Source organism: Psammomys obesus, unplaced genomic scaffold (genome assembly GCF_907164565.1).
Source record: "Psammomys obesus unplaced genomic scaffold, mPsaObe1.curated_primary_1811, whole genome shotgun sequence".
NCBI classification, from domain to species: domain Eukaryota; kingdom Metazoa; phylum Chordata; class Mammalia; order Rodentia; family Muridae; genus Psammomys; species Psammomys obesus.
Window position 1 is genome coordinate 5,656,317 of NW_026593286.1, and position 25,804 is coordinate 5,682,120.

Sequence of the window (25,804 nt, forward strand, 5' to 3'; positions counted from 1 at the left end):
ACACACACACACACACACACACACACACACACACACACACACACACAGAGCACAGGCTTGCTGGGGCAGCTGATTTCCTGTCCCCACTCCTTCCACAGCTGCAGTAAACAAACCAGCACCTGGAGGTCTGTTTTGGATGTTTTAGCACAGAAATAACTTGGAGGGCAAGGGCTGTTCTGACCTCTGGTCTCCAGGGCACTGGGTCTGGCCCTTCCCTCCCAGCTCTCTCACCCACGCTGCTCCAAAGGTCGGGCCTATTAATGTCTACTGATTTAGGATGTCCTGGGGTCAAGCAATGCAGGAACCAGCAGGATGGTTCTCTCACCAGGAGCTGCTAGGCAGGATCCCAGCCTTCTAGGCTGGCAGGGATCTCTACTCACACCACCATAGACTATGCCTGGTCAAAAAGCAGGGGAAGAAATCATAAGGAAGCACAGTGTGGGCTCCCTCGAAAGAATCCATCCCTTTGCCCAGGCACCATGACAGGGGCATGCAATGGTATGTAGCTACGCCCCCAGCTTGGGAGGAAAAAAAGACAGACTGTGTCTGTCCCTCCAACCCACAGTTTTCCATGTATATTACTATTTTCATAGCTTCAGAAACGAGTTCTCATCTCTGCCAGTACCAGGGAACCCCACAGTCAGCACACAGGTCCAAGCCTTGCTTTGTCTGTGTGGGACACTGGGCAAGGATCCCAGCTATATGCCTCTGCGTCCAAATCCCAAGCACCACGGCGCACACACCAGCCTGAAAGCCAGAAGTTGGCACCTTCATGCACACACAATCTCAGCTCTCTACTGCTGCTCTTGGCACCGGAAATCCAATCCTAGAAATGCACACTGTGGAGGTTAATCTGCCAATTTGAGTGGCATTTTAGGATCACCTAGGAAACACCTCTGGGTGTGTCTCTGAAAGCTTCGCTAAGGAGGCTTAACTAAGGTGAGGGGATTTAGCCTGAAACAAAAAGAGCTCAAGCTGAGCACCAACATTCCTTCCTCTCTGAAACCATAGATGCAGCTTCCTCATGCTCTCTGAACCAACAATAGACTGTCTCCCCTCAAACCACAAGCCAAAATAAAACCCTCCTCCTCAAGTGACTTTTGTCAGGTGTTGTGTCACATTAATAAGAAAAGTAATTAATTACATACACATACAGCCTGCCAATACTGAGGTGAAACCATACAGAAATCCCGACTCATCGCCCCCACACCTCGGACACACATGGTCCCCTCTGTGGCCGCCAAGAAAATTATTTGGTACAATACAGGTTGCTGAACACTATGGCTGGCAACAGTGATCGAAAGGGCCTGGAAGAGCCCCTATTGTGCCTCCTTCCCCACCTCTGACTGAACACAGCATTCTCTATGATCCCATCTTCCTAATAACAGCATGATCATGAAGTCCATCTGTCTTGATAAACCTTTCCAAGCCTGGGCTCTGCCACTGCCTGCCATGAGATGTTGGCCCACCAAGCCAATGCTGGGTCAGTCAGATTCTCCTTTCCCAGAAGCGCTATCCAGCAGTGGCTAGGTGTAAAATGGCCCACTGGGTGCCAGTCCCAGCTTCTCAACTGAGTTCCCAGGACCTTGATAGCTTCTGCCCACACTGGGCGTGACAGCTCAGGTTCTTCCTCAGTTTAGTTAAGTTTTTTGGATACTCCAGGGACTGACTTTCTGTTTGCCCTCTTTCATTCACCAAGTCTGGTTTGGTTGAGTGTGTCCAGTAGAAATTTGACTAGCAACTGAAAGTTTGAGAGGTGATTGGACTGCAAAGGGTGTTTTTGCCTACACTTGTTTTCTGCTCTATTACCTCAGGAGCCTCCGAAAGGGCCCTTGAGCTAGGACTTGCCAGGAAACCTTACCGCCCCATGTGTGTCTAGAGATGCAGGGCTGAAAAGCCCTGAAACCCCCAAACTGGAGAACACAGTGGCACTGAGCCACTCTTTGAAAGGCTGCCCTTTCTTATAGGTGTTGCCCCTCATTCCCAGGCTCCAGAGACCCTAAAGATGTCAGATTCTATGTCACTGACAACAGCCCAAGGCCCCAATCAAACAGCCATCAAACATCAATCAAACAGACATGTGATCTGAGGACTCAGACTTTATTTCTGAGAGGAATACTAATACTTTCATATCTAGCATGACTCTGAAAGGTTACCGGGGGTTTTGCTCATGGTACCCGGAACTACAAGCAGTTTCTAGGCACCTAGGCTAACTTTTCATTCATCCTGGCCCCCATCTTCATCTTTCTTCCCTTCTGTGTTCTCTCCAGAGTCTTTGAGATTTTGACGAGCAAACTCCTCAAAAACCAAATTTTCATCCTGAACACTAGAAGAAAATAGACAGTATATTAGTGAGTGCTTACTTTCTGAAGCTGAGGATGAAATCCCGAATGAAACAAGACCACTGATCTTTCTGCACTTAAGGTAACCAATCCAAGATGAATGTGCTCCTTCCCCAGGGAGGAACAGGGACATGCCATTCCCAGGATGGAACAGGGACCATGCCTTTTTCTTCAGGGATTTTTGTTTGTTTGTTTCATTTCTGTTTTTGTTCTTGTGACATAGTCTCATTCTGTAGCCCAGGCTGCCCTTGAACTTTCAGTAATCCTCCTGCCTCAGCCTCACATGTACCTGGATTGAAGGTAAGCCATCACTCCTAGCTAAGACTGGCTTAAAAGCTCTTTAACACACAAAAATCAAGAGGAAAGTGAGAGACCCACAGAACAAAAGACACAGCCAACATAACAATGCGTGCACACATCTAAAGTTCTAAGGAGCAAAAGGACACAGAGACTCTGCACAGACATTCAGAGAGGAGTTTGTGTGTGAGGAGGGGTCACAAAACACAGGAAAACTCAGAGAAGCAGTCAGATGACTCACCTTTCTTTTTCTGTAAGCCCAGGGTAAAGGGGAGAGGGAGGGAAGTGAGAGAAAAAGGGAAAGAGAGAAAGGGGAGGGAGATAAGAAGAGAGAGAGAGAATAGAGGGAGAGAGAAATCAATTAATTTTTCTTTCTTTTTTGGGGGGGTGCTTTAAGAGAGAGTTTCACTATGTAGCTCTGGCTGTCCTGGACTTAACTTGTAGACCAGGTTAGACTTGAACTCACAGAGATCTACCTGTCTCTGCCTCCCTGAGGCAGAGATTAAAGGTATATGCCACCACACCTGGCTCAATTATTTTTTAATCATGTTTAACCCATTAACCCAGGTTAACCTAAAAATCTTTACATAGCTGCAGAGGACCTTGAACTTCCAGCCTCCCAGTACTTTTTAAACTTTTTTTTTTTTTTTTTTTTTTTTTTTCAAATTTCAGAACAGGTTCTCACTAAGTTGCCTGGACTAGCTTTGAATTCATAACGCCCTTTCGAAACACCCCTGGAAGCTGAAATGACAAGCCTGTGCCACCATGACTCTCTCTCAAAATAACAAAAAGAAGGCTAGGGCTAGAGCTTAGTGGTAGAACACTCGCCTACCCTTCCAGGCCTTTCCATTCAACTGTCAGTACAATAGAATTTTAAGGTAAAGTGAAACTTCTCCCAACAAGAGATATCCCAGAATTTTATTCTGTTAAGTAGAGGAACCTTGTGCCTAAGGAGGTAAACCACAAGAACAGCAACCCACACCTGACCAGGGACAATAAAAGCCGAGCAGCATTTTACAACACATACTGGGAACACATTGCCAGGGTCCTGGTTCAAGGAGTGGCGGGGGGAGAGGGGGGCTAAGGAATGGCTGTACTTCCTGCCTGGAAGCTAACCAACCTAGACTCAGCGCACAGGAAGCAGGCAGGGAAGATGGAAGACAGGAAGCCCAGTCACAAATCTCAGGAAACCAGAGTTCTGCAGCCATGGCTGATTTGTACTAATGCTTGATCTCTGAAATTTTCATTATTATTTTGTATTTATTTTTATTTTATATGTGTTAATGTTTTGCCTGTATGTCTGTATATGCACCATATATGTGAAGTGCCCATAGTGGTCAGAAGAGGGCACTGGATCCCCTGAAACTGGTGTACCAGGTAGTTGTGAGGGGCCCATGTGAGGGCTGGAAATCCAACCTGTCCTCTGCAAGAATGAATGCTCTTAACCACTGAAGCTGTCTCTCTAGCCCCCACTTTCTGAAATCTTAAGCACACTTTAAGATTTAAGGTAGTGCATACCTTTAATCCCAGCCCTTGGGAGGCAGAGGGAGTCGGATCTTTGTGAGTTCAAGGCCAGCCTGGTCTACAGCATAAGTTCCAGGACAGTTGGGGCTACATAGAGAGAAACCCTGTGTCAAACAACAACAATAATAATAAAAGAAAGATCACTGTTACATCCAGACATTCTAAGTTGTGTGGTATATGAAAATCCCTAACTGAAGAAAGAATAAATTCGCTTCTTCCAAAGTAAGTCGCCTCTACTGAAAGTTCAGGAAATGACGCAACATAAACGGTGGCATCTCAAGGGACTGCATTTTCACTTTCTCTGAAGGGAACCAGAACATTTGAATCTTACACCTTTTAAAAATTACACATAAATATTGCAGCTGGGAATGAGGCACAGTAGCAGAACACTTGCCTATCATGTGAGATATTGAGTTAATTCCTAGCAAAAAGAAGAAAAAAAATGAAAGGAAAAAAATAATTGAAGAACATGTTTTCAAGACTGCTTGGGCAGTTGTGTCCCGTGCCATTAATCCCAACACTCAGGAGGCAGAGGCAGGCAGATATCTGAGTTCGAGGCCAGCCTGGTCTACAGAATGAGTTCCAGGACAGCCAGAGCTACACAGAAAAACCCTGTGTTAAAAAACAAACAAACAAACAAACACTTGAATCTGTCTTCTAGGATTGCCATCCCAATTAGTCCCAAATAAATGTTTAAAACACCATTTTAATGAGACAAATGTAAATTAACCAAAATGTCTGACTAGACTGTACTTTCTCCCATAGGGAAGCTTTTGGCAAAGTGCACTGAGGATTTAAATCTAAAATATTTGGTAGAGATACTTTGAGAAATTATTTTTTAATAGTCTTGCTTTTACAGCCTAAACTGGCCTCAATCTTGCCACCCTCCTGCCTCAGCTCCTGAGTACTGGGATTATAGGCGTATCCCAACCACACCTTCTTTCATTTAACTTTTTTTCTCAGCACCTCCTTGAGCTCTAGTTCACACAACATCCCATTCCCCATCTTTGCAGAGAGAGTTTCAGTGCGTTCACAGATGTGCAACTACGGCTTTAACATGCACACAAGAGTCAGTGGATGGATCATCAAATGAACGGAGATGGTGGGAACCCAGGCTGACCTTTGCTAGTATTTTCTGTAATCTCATCACTAGAACTACTTTCAAAAATATGTATCGTCTTCTAAATGCCTGTTGACACTTCTAAATGAGAGGACTTTTGTTCCCATACAAAATAAAGCAAAGCCTCTGGTTCTTCAAAAGATTTGTTTCTTACATCATCTAAATCAAAATCAAGGTCTGTGGCCAGCAAGCTTCTGCAGTGACACTGTTGCTGATAAAATCTCATGAGGTCATCTGCATCCAACAGAGGGTAGGGACACTATGCCCTCTGCACACAGGTGGTGGTGTGCAGGCCCAGGGCTGAGCAGGTGAGCTGGCTCTCCCTTCCAGGCTGGCCTGGTTGCTCACCTTGTAGATGACACCCAGGTTTAGAAAGTTAGTCAAGGAAGACCAGGGATAAATTAATGCGCAACAAATATGCCAGTGGTGAGTGGATAAGGGGCATCTTGGACAATGGGAATGACTGACCTGGGTCCTCAGGCTGTGGGTGCATGAGGCGGAATGGCACTTCAGTAGCCACTTCACTAGAAAAAAGGAAGATTACAGGCTGGTGAGTATACACACACACACACACACACACACACACACACATACACACACACACACACACACACAGTTGCAGATCACACAGCACAACCTTGGAGCTGCAGAGATTTTTCAGAAGATTCATTCAGTGAGATTCAAAACAAAACAAAATGAAACAGACTTCAGGAAGTAGTCAGGCAGGAATTTGAAAGGTATTCCCTGGAATGTGGTCCAGGAACTTCACTCAGGCATGACTGAGGCAGCTAGTGTTTTTAGCTCCCCATATCCTAGCTGCACTGATGTGAAACTGTGGGAACGGAAGAGGTAAAACCCTACAGGAAGACTGGTTATTAAAAAGCACTATTCATAAGGCAGAGGCAGGGACAGAGACAGAGATAGAGGCAGGCAGATCTCTGTGAGTTCGAGGCCAGCCTGGTCTACAAAGCAAGTTCCAAAACAGCCAGGGCTACACAGAGAAACCCTGTCTGAAAAAAACAAACAAAAACTATTCATGGGGTTGGAGAGATGGCTCATTGAAAGCCCTTGCTGCTCTTCCAGAGGACCCTGGTTCAGTTCCCAGCACCCACATCAGGCAGCTCACAACTGCTTGTAATTCTGCTCCAGGGGATCCAACACCCATTTCTGGACTTCACAGATAATTGCATTCATGTACACACACCCTAAAATAAATCTTTAAAAAAAAAAACCATTTATTGCAGCAAGACACATTTGAATACATTTTAAATTTTTATGTGAGGGGCTGGAGAGATGGCTCAGCAGTTAACAGCATTGGCTGTTCTTCTGGAAGACATGGCTTTGATTTCCAGCACCTACAAGGAGGCTCCCAACCATCTGTAACTCCCATTTTGTAGGAACTAACACATTCTTCTGGCCTGTGTGAACACTAGGTACACAAGTGGTACACAGACACACTTGAAGGCAAGACATTCATACACACTAAAATAGTAATAATGATGATGATGATACCGTAGTATATGAAAACCAAACTAGAAGTGCAGCGTCTCCGTCCTCCTTACCCTTGAACAGCAATCCGGAGGAAGTGGACCCAACAGCCACCTCTGAAAATCACTGTCTGTGACACTGTAGCTGTGGGTATCTGTGGTCACAGTCTTCACTTACAGCTCCAGCCCTTGGGGCACAGGGGCAGAGGCTGCAAGCTGCCCAGGTACCTAACATGTCCTCACCACCAGACTCCTTTGCTGATATCAGCATGCCACCAGAAACTCAGGTAGCAAAAGTTCCTTCGTCAGCTTCGTGAAAGCACATGGCACCTCCTTTTTACACCTTTTTACAAACTCTCCTGTCTGTTGTCCATCGTGTGCAGTGATACGGAGTGGCCTCTTCACTCACTTAACAGAATCCTGGAACAGTTTTAAGGGTCTAGATCCAAATTAGACGATGTGAATGGATGCTATGGAAAAGCATGGCCACCAAACATAAAAGTCTGGAAAGCTAGACTATGCTTCAGGACATCATTCTGCCGGGGGAAAGTTAAAATCAAATCCGACCTCTGCTGTGGTGCATGCATGACTCTCTCTATACTTACTTCTCCACAGACTGAAAATAAATCCCTTAATCCCTCAAAATCATAAGAATAGTTTAAAAAAAAATCTCTGTGTGGCTGTTACAAGGGTTGGCATGGCCATTTCTTGCAAATCGTGGAGAGAGGCAGAGTCCATCACATCTCTAATACTAAAATGTTTTAGGCTACATTAGAATTTATATGAGAAGAAGGTGTCAGAAATCCGAGCCAAAGGGAAATCAAGAAAAATTATGAATGGAAGTGGGAAAGGGGGATGAGAAAACAGAGGCTATGCCTAACATCCCAGGACCCCTGCTGCCTATCCAGCTCTGACCTGCTTACAGTGATCCAGGTGCAGTCCAATCTAGATGAAATGTCAAGTGAAACACAGAGACGGGCAGTAAAGGGCTTTTAAGGGCAAAGGATGACCCAGGATGATTCAGCTCCAGACCTGCAACATTCCAACTCCCCACATCACAGAGATTCTAATCAGTTGACCTGCCTAGTAGCCCAGGTGATAGGAGAAGATGATAAGAACTGAGGCCAAGGACTATGTCAGGAGAACAATTGCCTCAAATATTTCCAAACTTGTTGGTTCTTTGTGCGTGGTTCAAAAGACACCTGTCACCATTCGCATTTACCAAAAGGTAGAAACAATTCAAGTGTCTGCTGGGAACTAAAGTTTTCAGGAGGAAAAAAAAAAGTCACATCTTTGTTAAAAATTCTATAAGGCTGAATGATTGATTAGAAATCTTGTGACTGTGGCGAGTAGGAATGTTGCAGCTCTGAAGACAAATTTATCTTGGTCAATCTTTAACCCTCAGTAGCCATTTGTTACCTGCCCTTCTATTTGACCTGGCATCCTTGTGTAAAATCCTTTGGGGGATGTACAAATAGACTGCTAGCCCCACATCTAAGAATGCCACCAAGACAGAACCTGAGGCCTACAGCAAAGATTTTCCCACTTAGCTATAACCTGCCTACCCGATGACCTCACCACTGTATTAAAAGGAAAAAACAACTTTGATCTATGATTTTCTTTGTTCTTTTGCTATAAAAAAAAAAAAAAAAACTTCATAAAACTGTTTCTATGTCAGAACATGGTATTTGGAAACCTGAACCTATGTTCCCAGGTCAGCATCACTCATTCTGAGATCCAGAGTCAACACCGCAGGTGAACAAACAAAATGTGGTATGTCTACACAATGGACTATTACTCAGTCACGAGGAGGAATGTACTGTAGAAGATGCTACATCATGATTAAGTCTTGAAAACACAGTAAATAAAAGAAGCCAGTCACAAAGGCCACATATAGATTTGGTTTTGGTGTTTGGTTTTTTTTAAGACAAGATCTCTCTATGCAGACAGTCAAAGATAACCAAAGAAACGGGATCCTCCCCCCCCCTACTTCTCCAGTGCTGGGATTACAGGTATGTACCACCCTTCTCAGTTTCATGCAGTGCTGGGAACTGAACCTGGGGCTTTGTGCATGCTAGGCAATGCTTTACCCACTGAGCCGCGTCCCCAGCCCCAGCAGAGGGAGATCTATAGAGACAGAAAGCAACCAGTGCTTTCCAGGGTCTGTGGAGAGGGAAAAGGAGTGCTTAACAAGCACTGGGTCTCCTTTACAGATGTTTAAAATGCTTTGAAGAGTAAACAGACCTAGGTAGTGGTGATTGTTGTATGGCATTGTAAATGTACTTCATTCGATGGCGTATCTTTACAAGTGATTAAAATGGTAAAACTTGTCATAAGTGGCTTGTACCATCCAACACACACAAATGATAACTGGACAGAGTACACTAGTTTTTTTAAGGGTGTGTGTTGTGTTGTGTGTGTGTGTCCTTGCCTACACGCACGCCTACTAATAGTCACCTGTTGGCTGCTGGTGACCTCTCTTAGAACACGTCTGAGTCAGCATGCATTGTTTATAGTATCTTTGAACACTGCTGCCCAGAAACTAGTTTTTACCAGTTTCTGTTCAGTCGCAGGCTCCTTGTCCCAGCTCTCATGGGAGCTGAATGGAGAAGAGAGGCAAAGAAGGCTTACCTGGATGTGAGCTCTCCTAGAAAGCTGGAAAACACAAAGCAAACAGGCACTTTAAGTCCCCAGAGGCTATACAACTTCAGGTCCTAGTGTTCAAAGGCGAATAGTCTCCCACCCAGCCTGGTAGGCATGGCTTTCACTTCCTAACACAAATTCCAGGACTGCAGGGTCCCTCAAGGCTCAGTCTCACTGCTGCCTGCCGTGGGTTTCCCCTCTTTCTCTGAAGAATAGCTTAAAGAGTGGAGTCACTTAGATAAGTCAGACATAAGCCGTAGAACCAGAAATACCCAGCTGCCCTGTGGTGGTGGAGCATACCAGAGTCCTCAGTCCTCTCAAGAGGCAGAGGGACTGCAAGAGAGACCCTTACTCAAGCTCATATAGTAGAAACCTCCCTCAAACAAAATTTAAAATTTTGAGAAAGAAAACTCTCAGACCAGGGTTATACAGTAAGACTCTGTCTTCAAAAAGGAAAGAAAAGAAAAGCACAGGAATATAATCGCCAGGTTAAACAAATATCCAAATCAGACCCATGCAAAATTGGGGGACTGTCTCTCTACTTAAAAATAGGGACATGCACAGAGACTCACATGGCCAGGCTAACCCAGGCCCATCAAGAGAAAAGGCCAGCAAGCACAGCTGGGACGTGGGATGGAATCTGAAAGTAGAATGAGAATTCAATTCCTCTCCTTTAGTTAGAGGGAGGATATTGAGTTCACCACCACCATCACCCCCAAAAAAGAAAGAAAATGGGCTCTTGCGGCTGGGAAGATGGTTGAGAGAACTGGCTACTCTTTTGTTGTTGTTTTGTTTTGTTTTATTTTGTTTGTTGAAACAAAGAGGGGCTTTCTCTACACCCTGGATGTGCTGGAACTTGATAAGACCAGGGTGGCCTTCAGGGAGATCTGCCTGCCTCTGCCTCCCAAGTGCTGGGACTGAAATTGTGCGCTACCGTATGTGCATTTACATGCATGTAGGCATAATACCCATACACATACAATAAAAATTAAGAAGTCCTTAAAAGGAATTCATTTCTTTAGAAACTCTCGATAGCAGTAATTTTGTATGAAAAGGTGACCAGTCCCTAATTATGTGATGTTAGGAAATGGAAGGAAGGAAGGAATCCCTTTAAGGACAGAAAAGTCTAAGATATCAATAAACTTCTCCCTCTTCTTTTTCGCAGTCCTTGACGTAACAGAATTTACAGCAATCCTCCTGCCTCTCCTTCCCAAGCGGTGGATTACAGGGGCACACTAACATGACATACTTGAGTTTTGTTTTGTTTTGTTTGTTTTTTAAGACAGGGTCTTCTAGACCTCAGGCAGGCCTTAAAACTTCTTTGTAGCCAAGGATGTCCTTGAGCTTCTGAACTTTCTCTGCTTTGCAATGGTGAATTACAGGCGTGTGATGATGTGTCCCATGTACTTGGTAGTGAGGATCAAAGGCAGGGCTTCGTGCCTGTCAGGCAAGCACTCTACCACCTGAACTGCATCTCCAGCCCCAATTTAAAAACAAAAAATCTAAAGCTAAAACAAAACCAGGGTCTCACCATGTTTTATCACAGGCTGACCAGCCCCCCAAGATGGCTCGTGCCACCACACTAAACTCAAATAAAGAAAGATTTACAGAGTTCATCAGACAGCTGCTAGTCTTTCTGAAATCTGAAAACTTAAACTGATGTCCTTTTCTAATTTCTTTCTTTTAACCTAGCAAAGATCTTTTTGCAAAAAGGTCTGCCTGTCAGCTTCTACTGTGTTTGTAGATGTTCACCCATTTCTGCTCAGCGGTCCTGATGGTACACGTATTTCAGTTTGCTTTTCCAGGACACACTGCCTCCAACAAAACTGCAGAAGCTGACAGAGGGAACCATGCCATACTCCTTGTGGGAATCAGCAGGTATCTTGGGCTTCCTTTGCCTTCCACCTGCCAATAATTCAGGGGAGGAACAGGGCACACAGAGATGGAGCACCCAACACTTACCCTGACACTGTGAGCTTCACCTTGATATGGTATGACACCAGGATGCCCATGACAGTCCTGTCAATGCCCTCCTTGACGCTACCCAATCGAAAAGAAGGAGAAGGATTATGACAGTGTGGGAACCATCCTGCCTCTCCTGCCAGGGCCACCATTCTAAAAATGTCTTGAAACTGGAGAATTCTACAGATTGGCCTCAAGTCTTAGAACGTTACCCAATCATGAGGCTGGGGACTGGGTTCTCTAAATCATTCCCTATGGCGTTCACACAGGGCACAGCACCCTTCTTCTCCAGGCTCAGCTTCCCGCCTATTTCACATTCCTGCTCCTCCCCTTCCCTGCCTTCCCTGCCCACCATTCTGTAGCTGCTAGGTCCTCCCTGAAGCCCAAGAGAGCGCAGTTCATCCAGGTTCCAACTGCAGCTAACAATCTGTGAGGTGCCTTTGCCACATCCTACCCAGCTATGCCCCCAAGGCCCCTTAGCACCAACCTTGTCAGCTCTGACCCTACCCAGGTCTTTCTCCTCCTGCACCCCAGAACCTCCAACCCTAAAGCCTTCCTGGACACAGCCAGGTAGCACTAGGTTTCCCTCTCCTGTGCTCTGCTCATGAGAAAGTCACAGGAACTCTCTCCTAGAACTTGACCACAGGATCATAATTGTTCTGGGTTGCACCCAAAAGCTCTGTGTGCCCAGCAGCCAGCATGGCACCTGACACGAAGGGAAAGCTCACTTAAGTTGATGAAAAGGGGTGTGACATATACCCAAAGAAACTGTAGGGTAACTCCAGACTCCACGATCATGTATGTAATTCCTCAATCAAGTTCCCCACTGGGCATTTTGTCACAGATTATTTTCTCCTGTGACCCAAAATGGACAAGTTAAGCGCTCTGTGATGTCTGACAACAGGAATTATGGGATTAAAAAAATAAGTATGAAATCTAGCTAGGCTAACGTGAACCACAACAAATCTCAACTGGGAACCCTGAGGGCAGGAGGCAGAGGGAACTGATGTTGGCAGTCCTGGGCTCTGGGGCCAGGCTAGGCAGCAGAATTGTGTCCAGCTCCAGGCCTCCTGCTGGATCATGTGCCCTAGGACCACAGCACTCCCCAAAGAGCATCACCATCTGGTGGGAGGATGGAGACACAGACAGGAGCTGAGGCCATACTCTTGCTGGGATTGGCTCATAAACTTGTCCTGTATGGAACAGAACATGCCTGAGACTTCAAGGGCTCTTCCCACCATTTTCCTGAGTAGGAGAGCTCATGTGGCCCGGACCTGCTCAACAATGACCTCATCCAGTGACCCTTCCTGAGTTTTTTCACCCTGTTGTACTGGGGGATGGTGCCCTGTGTATCAAAAATGAGGACAAGTCCACGTTCTTCCCAAAGGTGTGGAGAGTTGTGTTTGTAAACCACCCCAGGTGCTGTAAAAATAACTTTTGCAGAAGGGTGTGCAGCTGGCATCAGATCATTTGCCCCCTTAAGTCATTCTAGGGCATCAATGTTCTTTCCCTGAAATTTCGGGAACATACTTTAGAATCTAACATAGACAGCAAATTCTCTTCAGAAAATTCCTTGATTCCCCTCTTTGTTCTGCCAAATATTCACTGTCCCTGCTACTGGCCTCATGGAATGTGAGCTACAGGTCCACATGGGTCAGAACACTCTATTTTTTTTTTTTCTTCTCTTAGAACATCACCTCTGAGGGGACTCCAGTGGGACCAGGAGGAAGCCCTCAGCACCTCTTGTGGGAGAGGGCAGGAAGTAGGTCTCAAGCTTGGGTTCTGGCTCCTGCCTCACATCTTTAGAGTTTAGCAGCCTATAGTCTCCCAGCAAATGAGGCCTAGAAGGGCAGCTAGCAGCTAGCTTCACTAGTTTCCCCCCCCCCCAGATCTTTTGCCTAAATCAAGCTAGCAGTTCTCCAAAACAGAGTTGGCAAGTCAGCTCTTCTTTTCAAGAAAATCTGGTGCCTATCAGTAGTCAGTGGGTCGTCCAATCTTTCCAGACGGAAATGAACAGCTAAAAATAGCCAAACGCAGTAACTCCGTTTACGTGTTCAGGGTTCCACAGGAACTAGCAGTTCATTTAGAAGTAACGGACATTTCCAGACTCTCTGAGTGTCAGACAACAAGCTTTACATAACTGTCCCAATTAGTCTTCATCACTGGCATGTGCGATCGGAACTATGATTAAGCCCACTTTCCAAACAGGAAAATTGAGGTTCTCAGAGAGCTCAAGGAACTTGGCCATGGCCACCCGGAGGGCAGGCAGTGACACTGTGCTTGGTGTAAGGCTATGTCCAGAGCCAACCTGGACAACTACAACATCATGACACAGTTGAAGTAGGAGAATTTCTGATGTGCCCACCCATGAGCCCCTGGGGCAGCCCAGTAGCAGCCCCCCTGATGACCCATTCCCACAGCTTCCAGGACTCACATGGTGCTCGAGGCCAGGTTGGTGTCTTCATGCTTGATCTTCCCATCCAGCGCGATACCTCTTCTCTCCCTGTTGTTAGCCAGCAGAGGCACCAGCACCAGCGTCTTGGTCAACGTGCTGTTTGGCTGCACTCTTTCTCTTGAGGAAGAACCAGGAAGAGTTTATGGCTACCATAGCCACCATCAACACCATGTCACAGCCATCAACAGCTCAAGATCCTATCCGCCAGGAGCATTTTCAGAGTCAAAGTTCCCTCACTGGGCAATGGGACATGTTGTTGTGAAAACATGAGAGCCTGTGAGCAGCAAGACTGAGACATTCCAGGGCTGCAGAGATGGCTCGGTTGGTAAAACATGTGGCACATGTTCTCAAGGAAAGTCCTGTGCTGTCTCCTGCAGTTTCTGTAAACTGGAGAGGTAGAAGGCAGATTCCAGGAACTCATTGGCCTGCCAGTCTAGTTGAATCATTGATATGCAAATTCAGTGAGAGACTTGTATCAAAAAATAAAAATAAGGGGTGGAGATGGTTCAGTGGTTAAGAGTGCTTGACTCTCTTACAGAGAGCTCAGTTCCCAGCACCCATGTGGCAAAGTCTAACTTTAGTTCCAAGGGATCCAGTGCCTCCTTATAGTCTCCATGGGCACCAGGCACAAACATGGGACACACACACACACACACACACACACACACACACACACACACACTAAATAATTTTTTTTCCTAAAAAAGTAAGTCAGAGAGCAATTAAGCAAACACCTAATACCAACTTTTGACCTGCACACACACAAGCAACACACAACACACACACAACATTGGGACATTCCTTAAGCCTCTCAGCCTGTTCTAAATTACTAAATTTCTGAAATGTTCTATGGGGCTAAATAAGACCAATAGCCAGTGGTGGTGGTACACATTTGTAATCCCAGGACACACAGAGGATAAAATAAAAACCCTAAGCTAAACAAGTCTACAGCAAATGAAACACACTAAAAGTAAGACTAGCCAAGCATGGTGGCGTACACCTTTAATCCCAGCACTTGAGAGGTAGAGGCAGGAGAATCTCTGAATTCAAGGCCATCCTGGTCTACATAAAGAGACCCGGTCTCAAAAAACAAAACAAACCAGGCATGGTGGCACACGCCTTCAATCCCAGTACTCAGGAGGCAGAGGCAGGAGAATTTCTGTGAGTTTGAGGCTAGCCTGGTCTGCGAAGGCTGTTGTTATACAGAGAAACCCTGTCTTGAAAAAAAAAAAAAAACAAATAAATATATAAACAAACAAATGAGACCAACTAGCCAAATGTCCAAGACCTCAGCCACTCCAGAGATTTCCTGAACCCCACAGTGGGCAGCAGAACCTCTGGGTTAGTGTCAGCAGAAAGGCTCATTGTGGACCACTCACTGTAGCCAAAACTGTCAGCGCATCACTGATGGAGGGCCTGCAACCACCCGTAACCCAGACAGACCACTCTGCTTTTGGTTCAAAGCATCACAGCTCCTTCTTCACTGGGGCTTCTGCAGAGGGCTGTGCGTTTCTCTATGTCTGATAGACAGAAGTATAGAACATAGGCCCCCTGTGCCAGGGGGCAATTCTGGCACATGGCTGCGGATATAGTGTTCCTGGGGTCCTAAAGTGATATCAAGGCTGGACTAGTCATTCTGCTGCAGCAGGCCTGGGCTGAGGGCCGACAGTAGCGTGTAGACCACTTCCTGAGTGAGTTCCCAGGCATTTGGGAATGTGAACCACCTCCCAAGGGAAGGACTTCCCTGTTAGCTCCCCCACCCCACCCCGGGAGTTTAAAGTGTCTTTGGCCTCTGGTGAGTATGAGAAGAGGCAGGCACACCCTCCCACCTAGGTCATGGTGCTATCTCTTTCCTCTCCCTCTCTCTCTCTCCTTCACCCTCTCTCTCCAGCTTGACTGTCCTGAAAGAGGGCCCTCAGGCTGGGATGATAGCTGTTCTTGTAGTAGAATTTGCTAAAGGACTATCCCAAACCCACAGTCCTCTGAAGAAGGGCTGTTAGGATCTCAGACTGCATGGTCAGCAGCAGCTTAGAAGCGAGGGTTGACCTGGTTGAGGAAGCCGGCCCACCAGAGCCCCAGCTGCACTGGGTGTGTCTGGAAGAGTGGTTTGGGCTCTGCAGCCTTCCCAGTGGCCTCTACTATGAGACAAGTGTGAGAGTTAATCTTAACGGGACTGTTTTGAGAAGTGCCTTGGAGATTAGAAAAGCTGGGCTCTGAATGTGTCTGTGAGAACATTTGCAGAGAGGATTAACCCAGAGGGGAAGATTGCCCTGAATACAAGCGCTACCATCTTATAGGCTAGAAGACTGGCTGTAATCAAAGAGGGAAAAGAGAGAGAGAGATCCTGCTGGTGCTGGCATTCTCTGGTCCCTCCAACCCCAGCTGCTCGGCTCTGCCACGCCCACCTTGCTGTGACAAACAGACACTGTGAAAGGGACAGATATTCCCCTGGACAGTTTTGTTCACTCAGGTATTTGTCCCAACAATGAAAAATCGAATGTGATCTGGCCCCGTTTCTAGATTCCTCCTGCCCTCAGGGAAATCTTAGAATGGTGTCCACTCTTCTGTCAAAAAAGCACACAAAGTTTTGAATGAGAAAGAACTGTAATGACAACGAGTCCCACAGTTATGGAGCAGCTGCCAAAAGGCCAGTCAAGGCCAAGACTTGAACCTCCCAGACTGTTGGAAGTCAGCTATGAGGTACTCTTCTTGTTCTTTCTTTCTTTCTTTCTTTCTTTCTTTCTTTCTTTCTTTCTTTCTTTCTTTCTTTCTTTCTTTCTTTCTTTCCTTCCTTCCTTCCTTCCTTCCTTCCTTCCTTCCTTTCTTTTTTTTTTTTTTCAGGACAGGGTTTCTGTGTGTAACCCTGGCTGCCCTAGAACTCAATCTGTAGACCAGGCTGGCTTCCAATTCAGAGATCCTCCTACCTCTGCCTCCCAAATGCTGGATTAAAGGCCTGTGCCGCCACCTCCCAGCAGCTGTTCTCTTTCTTAACACTGTATACCTATATTTAAATACGAGGCTGTATTTGTTTTTAGTAGTAGCTTACTCTGAATTTGGATTTTAAATACATGAATCAGGTTTTCTTTCCTCACCACCCACTCCTCCCTTCCTCCCCAACCTTCCTGTCACCCTGGTGAGGTGGAGATGCATATCCAAGCCCTCACCCAGCCTGCGTATTAAATGAACCCCAATTCCTAGCACAATGCATAACCCCTGGCAGGCACAAAGGATCTACGGAGAGATTCTATGAGCATTTGAGTCTCCTGAAGGGAGAAAGTCATTCACAAAGAGCTTAGAATGGATCCGGTTTTCTAGCCAAGTTGTCATTGCTACAAAATTTTCAAGTTGATAAAATGATCCAAAGATATAGTCATCAGTGATTGTGGAAAGCCCCTCCCCATGCTAGAATGGGTCTCTCTCTATGATTCTTCTTTGAAAAGCCTAGGCCCATATTCTTGGGAGTTTTTCTGTGTTTGTAAGCTAAGGACCTCTCCTTCTCTTGGCTGTCATACTTAAGCTTAGATTAAAATGTCTTTTAAAAATATTTGTTTTACTTACTGTGTGAACGAGTGTATGTGTGTAGGCACCCACAGAGGCCAGAGGTGTCATATTTCCTGTAGCTGTAGTTGTAGCTACAGGCATTTGTGAGCCTTAGATCCTCTGTAAAAGCAGTATGTGCTCTTAACCATTGAGCCATCTCCTCAATTCCCAAAATATAGTCATTAAACCCCAATATACATATGCATATATTTAACATATGTATAATATATATAATATATAATACAGTTCTAGCTTGGGTTTGTAAAAGGAACTTTTTTTTTTCTGTTTGCATCAAGGTTTCTCTGTGTAGCCATGGCTGTCCTGGACTTGATTTGTAGATCAGGCTGGTCTTGAACTTACAGAGATATGCCTGCCTCTGCCTTCCTCGAGTGCTAGGATTAAAGGAGTGTACCACCACTGTCCAGCTTGTAAAAGGAACTTTTCTTTGCCTATTTTAATTGTCTTGGAAGCTTACTGCCTCTGTCTGCTAACCTAAGCCTAGTTCTGGAAGCTTCTAGCCTCTGTAACCATCTAACCTAGGTATAGAATGTTTTCAGCCTCTGAGAATTCCTGCTTAATAAGCTCACCCTTTCTTGTTCTTACTGACCTCTGGGCTGGCTGGCTCAACTCACCTGCTATGGCTCAAACTCCTCTCCCAGCTGACTTATTCAATCTGGCTTTTCTCTTGGCCTCCAAATAGCTCTGCTTGGCCTCAAGCTCACTCTAGAAATCTGCTCTGATCTGGCTCCTTCTCATTCTGTCTTCACCTGTGTCTAGCTTGCTCCCTCATTATACCTCTTTGTAAAACTCTCCTGGTAAAACTGCCTCTTCTCTCTCTCTCTACATTGTCCCTTAAGTAGCTTCCCTTTCCTCTCCTTGTGAGAGTTGGGAGAATCCTATTCTGTTAAGTCTTTCTCTGAATCATCACTCTTTCTGCCTGCCTCTCAATAAAACATCACTTTTAAACATGAGTGCTTCCTTCTACAAACTAACTTTACCTTCATTGTTTGGGATTAAAGGTATGTACCACCACTCCTGGACCCCAGCTTTCCTTTACCTGATACTTGCTCTATAGCAAGCCGGCCTTGAACTCAGATCTGCTTGCCTGTCTCCTAGATTAAAGGTGTTTGTATTCCAGCTGGATCACACAGTCCTAGAAGGTCTTTGGATATGATGTTCTGAATCAAAATTCCTCTACATGGGTTAATAGCTCATTTAGTCATCATCTGGGAGCAGAAGCACCCCATTCCTGTCAACACATTCCAAGGATACAGAGTCCCTGTTGTTCCCTTTAATGACATTTCTCCCTGAGTCCCTGTTTTGGAAGATTGATCTCTCAGCCCAGAGGTGAAGTAAACACATGTCTTAGATGCTGGCTTGCTTTTTAGCCCTTGTTGTGAGAAAAGGGGAAGAAGCAGAAGCTGGGGGCCCTGCCTGGGGGCCTGGCAGGGCATTCTAGTTTCCTGTTCAGAAGAGGAAGTTGACAACGTAGGCTGCCGCCCAGGAAGTGGAAAGACAACACACTTACTGTGTTTCCTCTGTGGCCACAGGCTTGATGTAGTAATCACTTGAGTAGAGAACCACATTGGCTATTTGTTCCACTGCAAAGGGAAGACAGGAGTCGGGTGATCAGTGCAGGCCCCTGGTGCCTTCTGGAGACAACAGGACCATTTGAATCTAGTTCTAGTTTTCTCAGCCCCCAGCTCAAAGGCTGCAAAAATTCAAGGTCTGGTTCCAGGCCATTTCTACATACCAATGATTTGCTCTGCATTAACTGCCATCAAAATACCAGGCTCTGAGATTCAAATCCCAGGAGCCCTCCCTCTCCTCCAAGCCCATAATCTCCTAAAATCAACCTTGAGAATTAAAAAAAAAAGTTAAAGCAGCTATCACAGTGCCCAACTTATAGAAAACTATCAACAATTTGTTTCAGAAGACTGAATAGCTTCTTTCAAGGTCATTAGTTTTGTTATTAGTATTCAACAAACTTTGAAAAATATTTTTATTTTGCAACAGGTTTTACTGTGTAACCCAGGCTGAGCCTATAGAACTCACAGTCCTGCCTCAGCTCCCAAGTGCTAGCATTACAAACATGAACCAATGGACTTTTCTGAGAAATAATTTTAAATACAAGTATTCAATGATACATTACCAATTTTGCAGCTGTCTCTGAAAGTTTGCTTCTATTCTTTCAAATTTTAAATTATGACCCTTAGGTGACATTATTTTTGAAATTTGCATTATTGGAGGGGGCATGTACATGTCAAGGCACTTACCTGGAGGTCAGAGGACAACTTGTAGGGAGAGTCACTCTTCAGAGATCAAACTCATGTTACCAGGCTGGGAAACATCATGCCAGTTCCTCCCACAAGCCCAAGGGGGCATTCATTTTAAAAAGGAGGGCTTTTTGTGGAAGTGATAGGGTCACAGGGATGGCACCCTCCTGGATAGATTAACAAGGAGGTACCAGGAGCTTATCGGAGGATGAGGTTCTCAACAGACGAATCTGCCAATACCTTGCACTTGACTTTCCCAGCCTCCTGAACTGCCAGAAATAACTATTCATTGTTAGCAGGATATAGTGGCACCTACTTGCAAATACCAGGACTGGGGAGGCAGCAGCAGGAAGGTCTGAGGCCCACATCCCAGTGTGCATCAGCCACCTAGTTTATGGTATTTTTTTGCCACAGCAGTGTGAGGGGATAGACAGACCCTACTGCATAGACTAAGAAAGGTATTGGCACTGAACACAACATGCTGGATAACTTAGTCCTACAGAGAACTAAACCAACATAAAACAAGGTTGAGTTCGGATTTATATTAGCAAGAAAGAAAAAAAAAAAACATAGATTGTCTAATATACAACTCCATGACCATGCATGGCACATGTGTCTGACACTATCTCAGCCTATTTTCTGTTGCTGTAGCTGAAACCACAGATGGACTACTTGTTTTTTTTTTAAATGGAGGTTTAATTAGCCCCTGGCTCTGGAAGCTGGGACTCCCAAGTGGTGCCTGCATCTGACAAGGGCCTTCCTGTTGGATCATAATAGCAGGGGACCTCAAATAGTGGGGGCAGGGCCGGTGTGCTAATTTAAGTCTCTCTACTTCTTACAAAGTCACAGTGTTGTTACCGGCCCTTCCTCCTAACCTCAACTGACCCTAGCTACTTCCCAAAGTCTTACCTGCAAATATCATTAATGTATGAATGTGAGGATCAAGTTTTAAACACATGAGGCCTGCATCTCAGTGTATGAGCCACCTACTTTATGGTGTTTTTGCTACAGCAGCCTGAATGGCCAGATAGCCTCTACTACATAGACCAAGGAAGGTCTGTTTGGGTGGGTACATTCAAACCACAGCAGATAACTGGGCTGTACCACCTTCTGGTTTGTATGGGACAAACCCTATTTGCGTGTGTGTGTGTGTGTGTGTGTGTGTGTGTGTGTGTGCCCGCCCATGCGCAAGCACCCAAAAGTGTGTATATGGGCATACACTAAAGATCAAACCCAAGACCTTGCCTATGTCCAGCAAGCATGCTAAAAACTGAGTAATAAAAAAAAAAAAAAAGGAGAGGATTTCATATAGTCTAGTCTGGCCTTTGCATGTGGCTGTGGCTGGCCTTGAACTCTCAACCCTCTTGCTAGCTGAGCCCAGCTACATTGCCTAATTTAACACTGAAATTCCCATATCCTCTGTCCTTCTTAACATGGAAAGACTAATTACTCTGATGTTGTTAAATCTACCTTATCTCGACCATAAGTGTTTTAGTTGAAAGCTGAAGTCTAAATTTACTCTCCCAGGCCAATCCATTGTAGGTTTTGTTTGCTGTTTGTTTTGCCCACAAAAGACTACACATTTTGTTGTTTGTCTATATTTTTAATGTTTTGAGACATAAATTAGTTATGTCGCCCATACTGGCCTCAGATTCACAATCCTTCTTAATCCTTCTGAATCTCCTTAGTGCTAAGATTATAGATATATGTCAGGATGCTCTAAGACCTGCCCTTTGATGGCTCTGAGCTGAGGAAGTATAGAGGAACGGCGGGGTCAGGGGCACTCCATTACAGCACCTAACAAAGTTGGTCCTCGCTAGACACTCATTCAAGGAGAGACAGCACACTTCACTGTTCATGAAACACTTTTCCTTAGTGCCCATGGGCCTGGGACGGTAGACCAGGAACCGCTACTGTGGGTACCAACTTGGGATTCAAGGGATATCAGGAACCCAGTATTTCAAACCTAGTGCCTTGCTTACTACACTTAAGGTATTTGTCAACAACAATAACAACAACAAACCTATCTCTTGTCCAAAAATGGAGATGGGGCCTTAGAAACAGTTCAGTGGTTAAGGTTCAGGTCCCAAAACCCACATGGCAGCTAACAATCACCTGTAGCTCTAGCACCAAGGAATCTGATGCCCCTTCTGGCATCTCTGAGTACTGCATGCACACAATACACAGACATACACACAGCCAAAACACCCATACACATTAAATAAACAATAAGAAAACAAAAACAAAAAGGGAATCATCTCCTCGGACTTCCCAACTGATATCAGCTGGAAGGATATATTTAGAAAGGCGTGGATCATGTCTCCAGAAGACGGGAAGGCCCGCCCACTGGATACAAAGTTCCAAGACAAAAGGCAGCCTAAGAGAACATGATAGTGACTGCAATAGCTTGTTGTTTTTGAGGGCGGGTCCTCAGGAGGCCCAGTCTGGCCTCAACATACACATACAGCCAAGGACCGCCTTGACCTTCTGATCTTCCTGTCTTGACCTCTCAAGTGCTGAAGTTTTAGGCATGCACCATCTGGTTTATGCCGTGCTGGGGACTGAACCCAGGGCCTCCTGCATGCTCTCCCAACTGAAATATGTCCACAGCCTGAATGTGGTGACTTCTAATGTCCTTCTTTCTTTAAGTTCCTGCTAGCTGCAAGTCGGTGGTGGTACACACCTTTAATCTCAGTACTTGGGAGGCAGAGACAGGCAGATCTCTGTGAATTCAGAAGCTAGCCTCATCTACAGAGTTAGTTCTAGGACAGCAAAGCCTAGACAGAGAAACCCTGTCTTGAAAGACCAAAAAAAAAAAAAAAAAAAAAAAATCCTGCTTTCAATGGTAAGAGTAACAGGTAAATCCAAGGACAGAGGTGAGGCTAGGGCTCATAAGGCTAGAGTGGTCCCTAGAGTGGCCTGATGCTGAGACGTGCTCGAAGGCCCTGCCTTCCAGTTTTGAGATGAAGGTCCTACCTGACACATTAATCTTCTTCACAACCTTGTCTGTGTTATTGGTCACAGTCACAGTCACAGGGATGGGTTCTCCATGGAAGAATATCTGAAAAGTGAGAGAGAGAGGTCAGAAGAGAAGAACGGAGAGCAGTAGGTGGCATCTTTGAGCTGAGGGCTCTCTAGACCACAATTTTCTTAATCCCTTTCCAATAAATTTAGGCTGAATACCCTTCAATGTTAGAGAAGCTGAAATGATAGCAACATTTCCTCTAGAGGAGGGTATGGACATGTCCAGCCCCATCCCCCATCTGCAGAAGGACAAGGGATATGACAGCTCTGGCTTTAATGGTCAACTTGTTCCTATCCTAGAATCACCTGGGAACAGAGTCTTAATGAATTGTCTACCTCGGCTTGTTCTATACGCAGGTGTATGGGGAGATATCTGGATTGTTAGTTGATGTGGGCAGAGGCAGCCCCATGGTAGATAGCAGCATTCCCTAGGCAGGGGGATCTTTGAAGTTCCTGCCTTGATGTCATGGTTTGGGGGTGGGATGTGTAAAATGAAAAGACCTAGCAATGCCCTGTGCCATCCAGCCTGGGGTAGGCGTGCTCATACATGTGTGCGCTAGTGTACACACGCGCATCATTTACTCTGGACCACGAGAGCCTTGGCCAGCAGCTCTTCACCTTCTACTACTGTGACTCTCCTCACTGGTGACATCACTTGACATGGCTGCCCCATGGGTTTTCAATGAAATCTGAGGAAGTGAGCAACTTCGAGCAGTACAGTGAGCAATGCTGTCTTAGAGAATTAGGGTCCAGGACTGACCAGGGTGGCTAGAAGGGATGTATATTTAAATCTCCGCAGCCCCCCAGTCTATTGGGATAGCCAGCAACTGCAATGATAAGTCATGGTGGCTCCAGGTGACTAGCTCCAAATTAATGGAAATAAGCTGTGGCAAAGCTTTCACTGTGGCAGAATCAAGTTACTTGTGATACATCTACACAGTGAGGCAGCTATGGTCTGAACCCAGTGGGACGTGGATTACCTCTTTGGTGAGGGAGACTGAGAGGTTCAGGGGCTTGTCAGACATGAAGAACTGCCAGGATGCCTCAGCACAGGGCTGGGGACCCATGTCAGGTGGGGCATGCTGCACTTTCCGGATCAGTAACCGCACAGAGCTCCTGAGGAGAACAGAGCCAGGGTTCATGGTTAGTACCCCACACCCCACTGCCAGGGGGTGTGGCAAAGGCCTGTTCTGATCCCTCTTCTAAGATTCCAGGAGCTGAATGATAAGCCAGCACTGTTCTCGAGGGTCCCCTGCCTCCTGTCAGACTCTGATTAGCCTCTTCTCCGGAGAGCCTGTATCATGGTTTCAGATGCCTTATGTGACCAGACCAATGTAATACACTTGTGTAGCTGTGATACATTGTCACTGTCATAGCGTGGGAGTTCAGTGCTTGCCTAACAATGTCATGGGTCAGACCCACAGCAAAACACACAGCACCAGGAGATCTGGGTGCCAAGCATGAGGACAACATGGGATGGGTGGAGACTTAGGAGTGAAAGTGAGTTATCAAATAGAGAGAAGGTATAGGTTGGGAGGGGGAGGTGCTGGGAGTATATGGAGGGAGTAGAGAGAATTTCAGACACATATGTGTAATTTCATATTACACATATGAAATGTGTAATTTCATATTACACATATGAAATGTGTAATTTCATATGTGTATAAAATTTTCTAAGAATTTTTTAAAAAAGAAAACCGAGCACCTGGTGAGTAGGAGTAATGTTTGTTGGTGACAGATTCTGTTTGGGATGATACAAATCTGAGTTAGATTCAGATGATGGTGAAACATTGTGAATAGACCGTTAGGAAGTCATATACTTAAAAGTGGTTAGAATTGGAAACTTCCTAGTGTTAAGACATTTCTTAAAAAAGAAAAAATATAGGCATGCTATCTTATACCTGGCATTCTTGTGCTCGGGAAGCTGAGGCAGAAGGAGCACCCGTGAGTTCTAGACCAGTCTTGGCTACAGAGTGAGATCGTTTCACAATAAAATAAAAACTAAGAAGAGAAAATAAGTAAATAGAAAGAAAATGAAAGAAAGGACCAAAATTTAAAAAAATAAAATAAAATAAAATTTACTAATGTAAAAGAAAAAGAAAGGACCAGGAAGGTTTGGGGGGCCCATTGGTTCCTAGAGTTTTAAGTCCATTGTCATTCCCTTTTATGTCTCCCCCTCCCCCCGTATAAATGGCAGTCCTTATCTGCCTTGATCTGGGAAGGTTCCATGACATCAGCCACAGGGAACCAAGCTGTGGACAGAGTTCTGTCACACCAGGATAAAATGGGGCCGCTTCTTATCCCCATCTCTGTACCATCCGGACCCTCCCCGAGTCCCATAAGAGTCCTCTTACTTCTTGGGGATCTGGTCCTCTTTGGCATCTATGATGTCTGTGGCAAACGCTTTGACCTCAAAGTCGACCCCACAGCTCTGTTGGACACAAGAGAACAGACAGGACAGTGGTTAGCATCTCCCTTCCTGGGAGTTAAGACAGAGGTCACACTTACAGGCAGAAATATGGCCCTAGCTCTTCTCCTAAGCTGTGTCTTTCTTGGGGTTGTCCGGTGAAGACTAGTGGAATTAGCTGGAGAGATGGCTCAGAGGTTAAGAGCACTGGCTGCTCTTCCATAGGTCCTGAGTTCAATTCCCAGTAATCACATGGTGGCTCACAACCATCTATAATGTGATCTGGTACCCTCTTCTGGAATGGCATGCAAGTGTACATGCAGATACAACATTGTATCATAATAGATAAATAAATAAATAGTATATTAAAAAAAGGAACTGGAGAGATGACTCAGTGGTTATGAGCACTGTCTGCCCTTCCAAAGGACCTGGGTTCAAATCCCATCAGCCACAACTGAACTGTCTGTAATGCCAATTCCAAGGGATCTAACACCTTCACACTAATGCACATAAAATAAAATAAAATTAATTATTTAAAAAAAAAGACTAATGGAGTAGTGTACTGCTAACCTAACATTGACATCAGTGTAAGGAGCACCTTAGTTAGGGTTATTATTGCTATGATAAAACACCATGACTGAAAAAACAAGCTGGGGAGGAAAGGGTTACTTGGCTTATGTTTCCACATCACTGTCCATCACAAAGGAAGTAGAAACCTGGGCAGGAA

The 25,804-nt window shown here is 45.3% G+C and overlaps 1 protein-coding gene across 1 annotated transcript in view; it reads right to left on the reverse strand.

Moving 5' to 3' along the window:
* Positions 1-2,217: 2,217 nt before the first annotated feature.
* Sag (S-antigen visual arrestin) overlaps positions 2,218-25,804 on the reverse strand; it is a 40,830-nt gene continuing 17,243 nt past the window's right edge. Inside the window, exons 6-15 of the mRNA XM_055616837.1 lie at positions 25,025-25,101; positions 23,651-23,786; positions 22,623-22,707; positions 18,899-18,971; positions 13,810-13,947; positions 11,376-11,453; positions 9,402-9,425; positions 5,752-5,807; positions 2,881-2,890; positions 2,218-2,326 (exon numbers count right to left, since the gene is read on the reverse strand). Of these exons, the coding sequence (XP_055472812.1) occupies positions 2,218-2,326; positions 2,881-2,890; positions 5,752-5,807; positions 9,402-9,425; positions 11,376-11,453; positions 13,810-13,947; positions 18,899-18,971; positions 22,623-22,707; positions 23,651-23,786; positions 25,025-25,101 (786 nt within the window). The remainder of the gene's footprint in view (positions 2,327-2,880; positions 2,891-5,751; positions 5,808-9,401; positions 9,426-11,375; positions 11,454-13,809; positions 13,948-18,898; positions 18,972-22,622; positions 22,708-23,650; positions 23,787-25,024; positions 25,102-25,804) is intronic.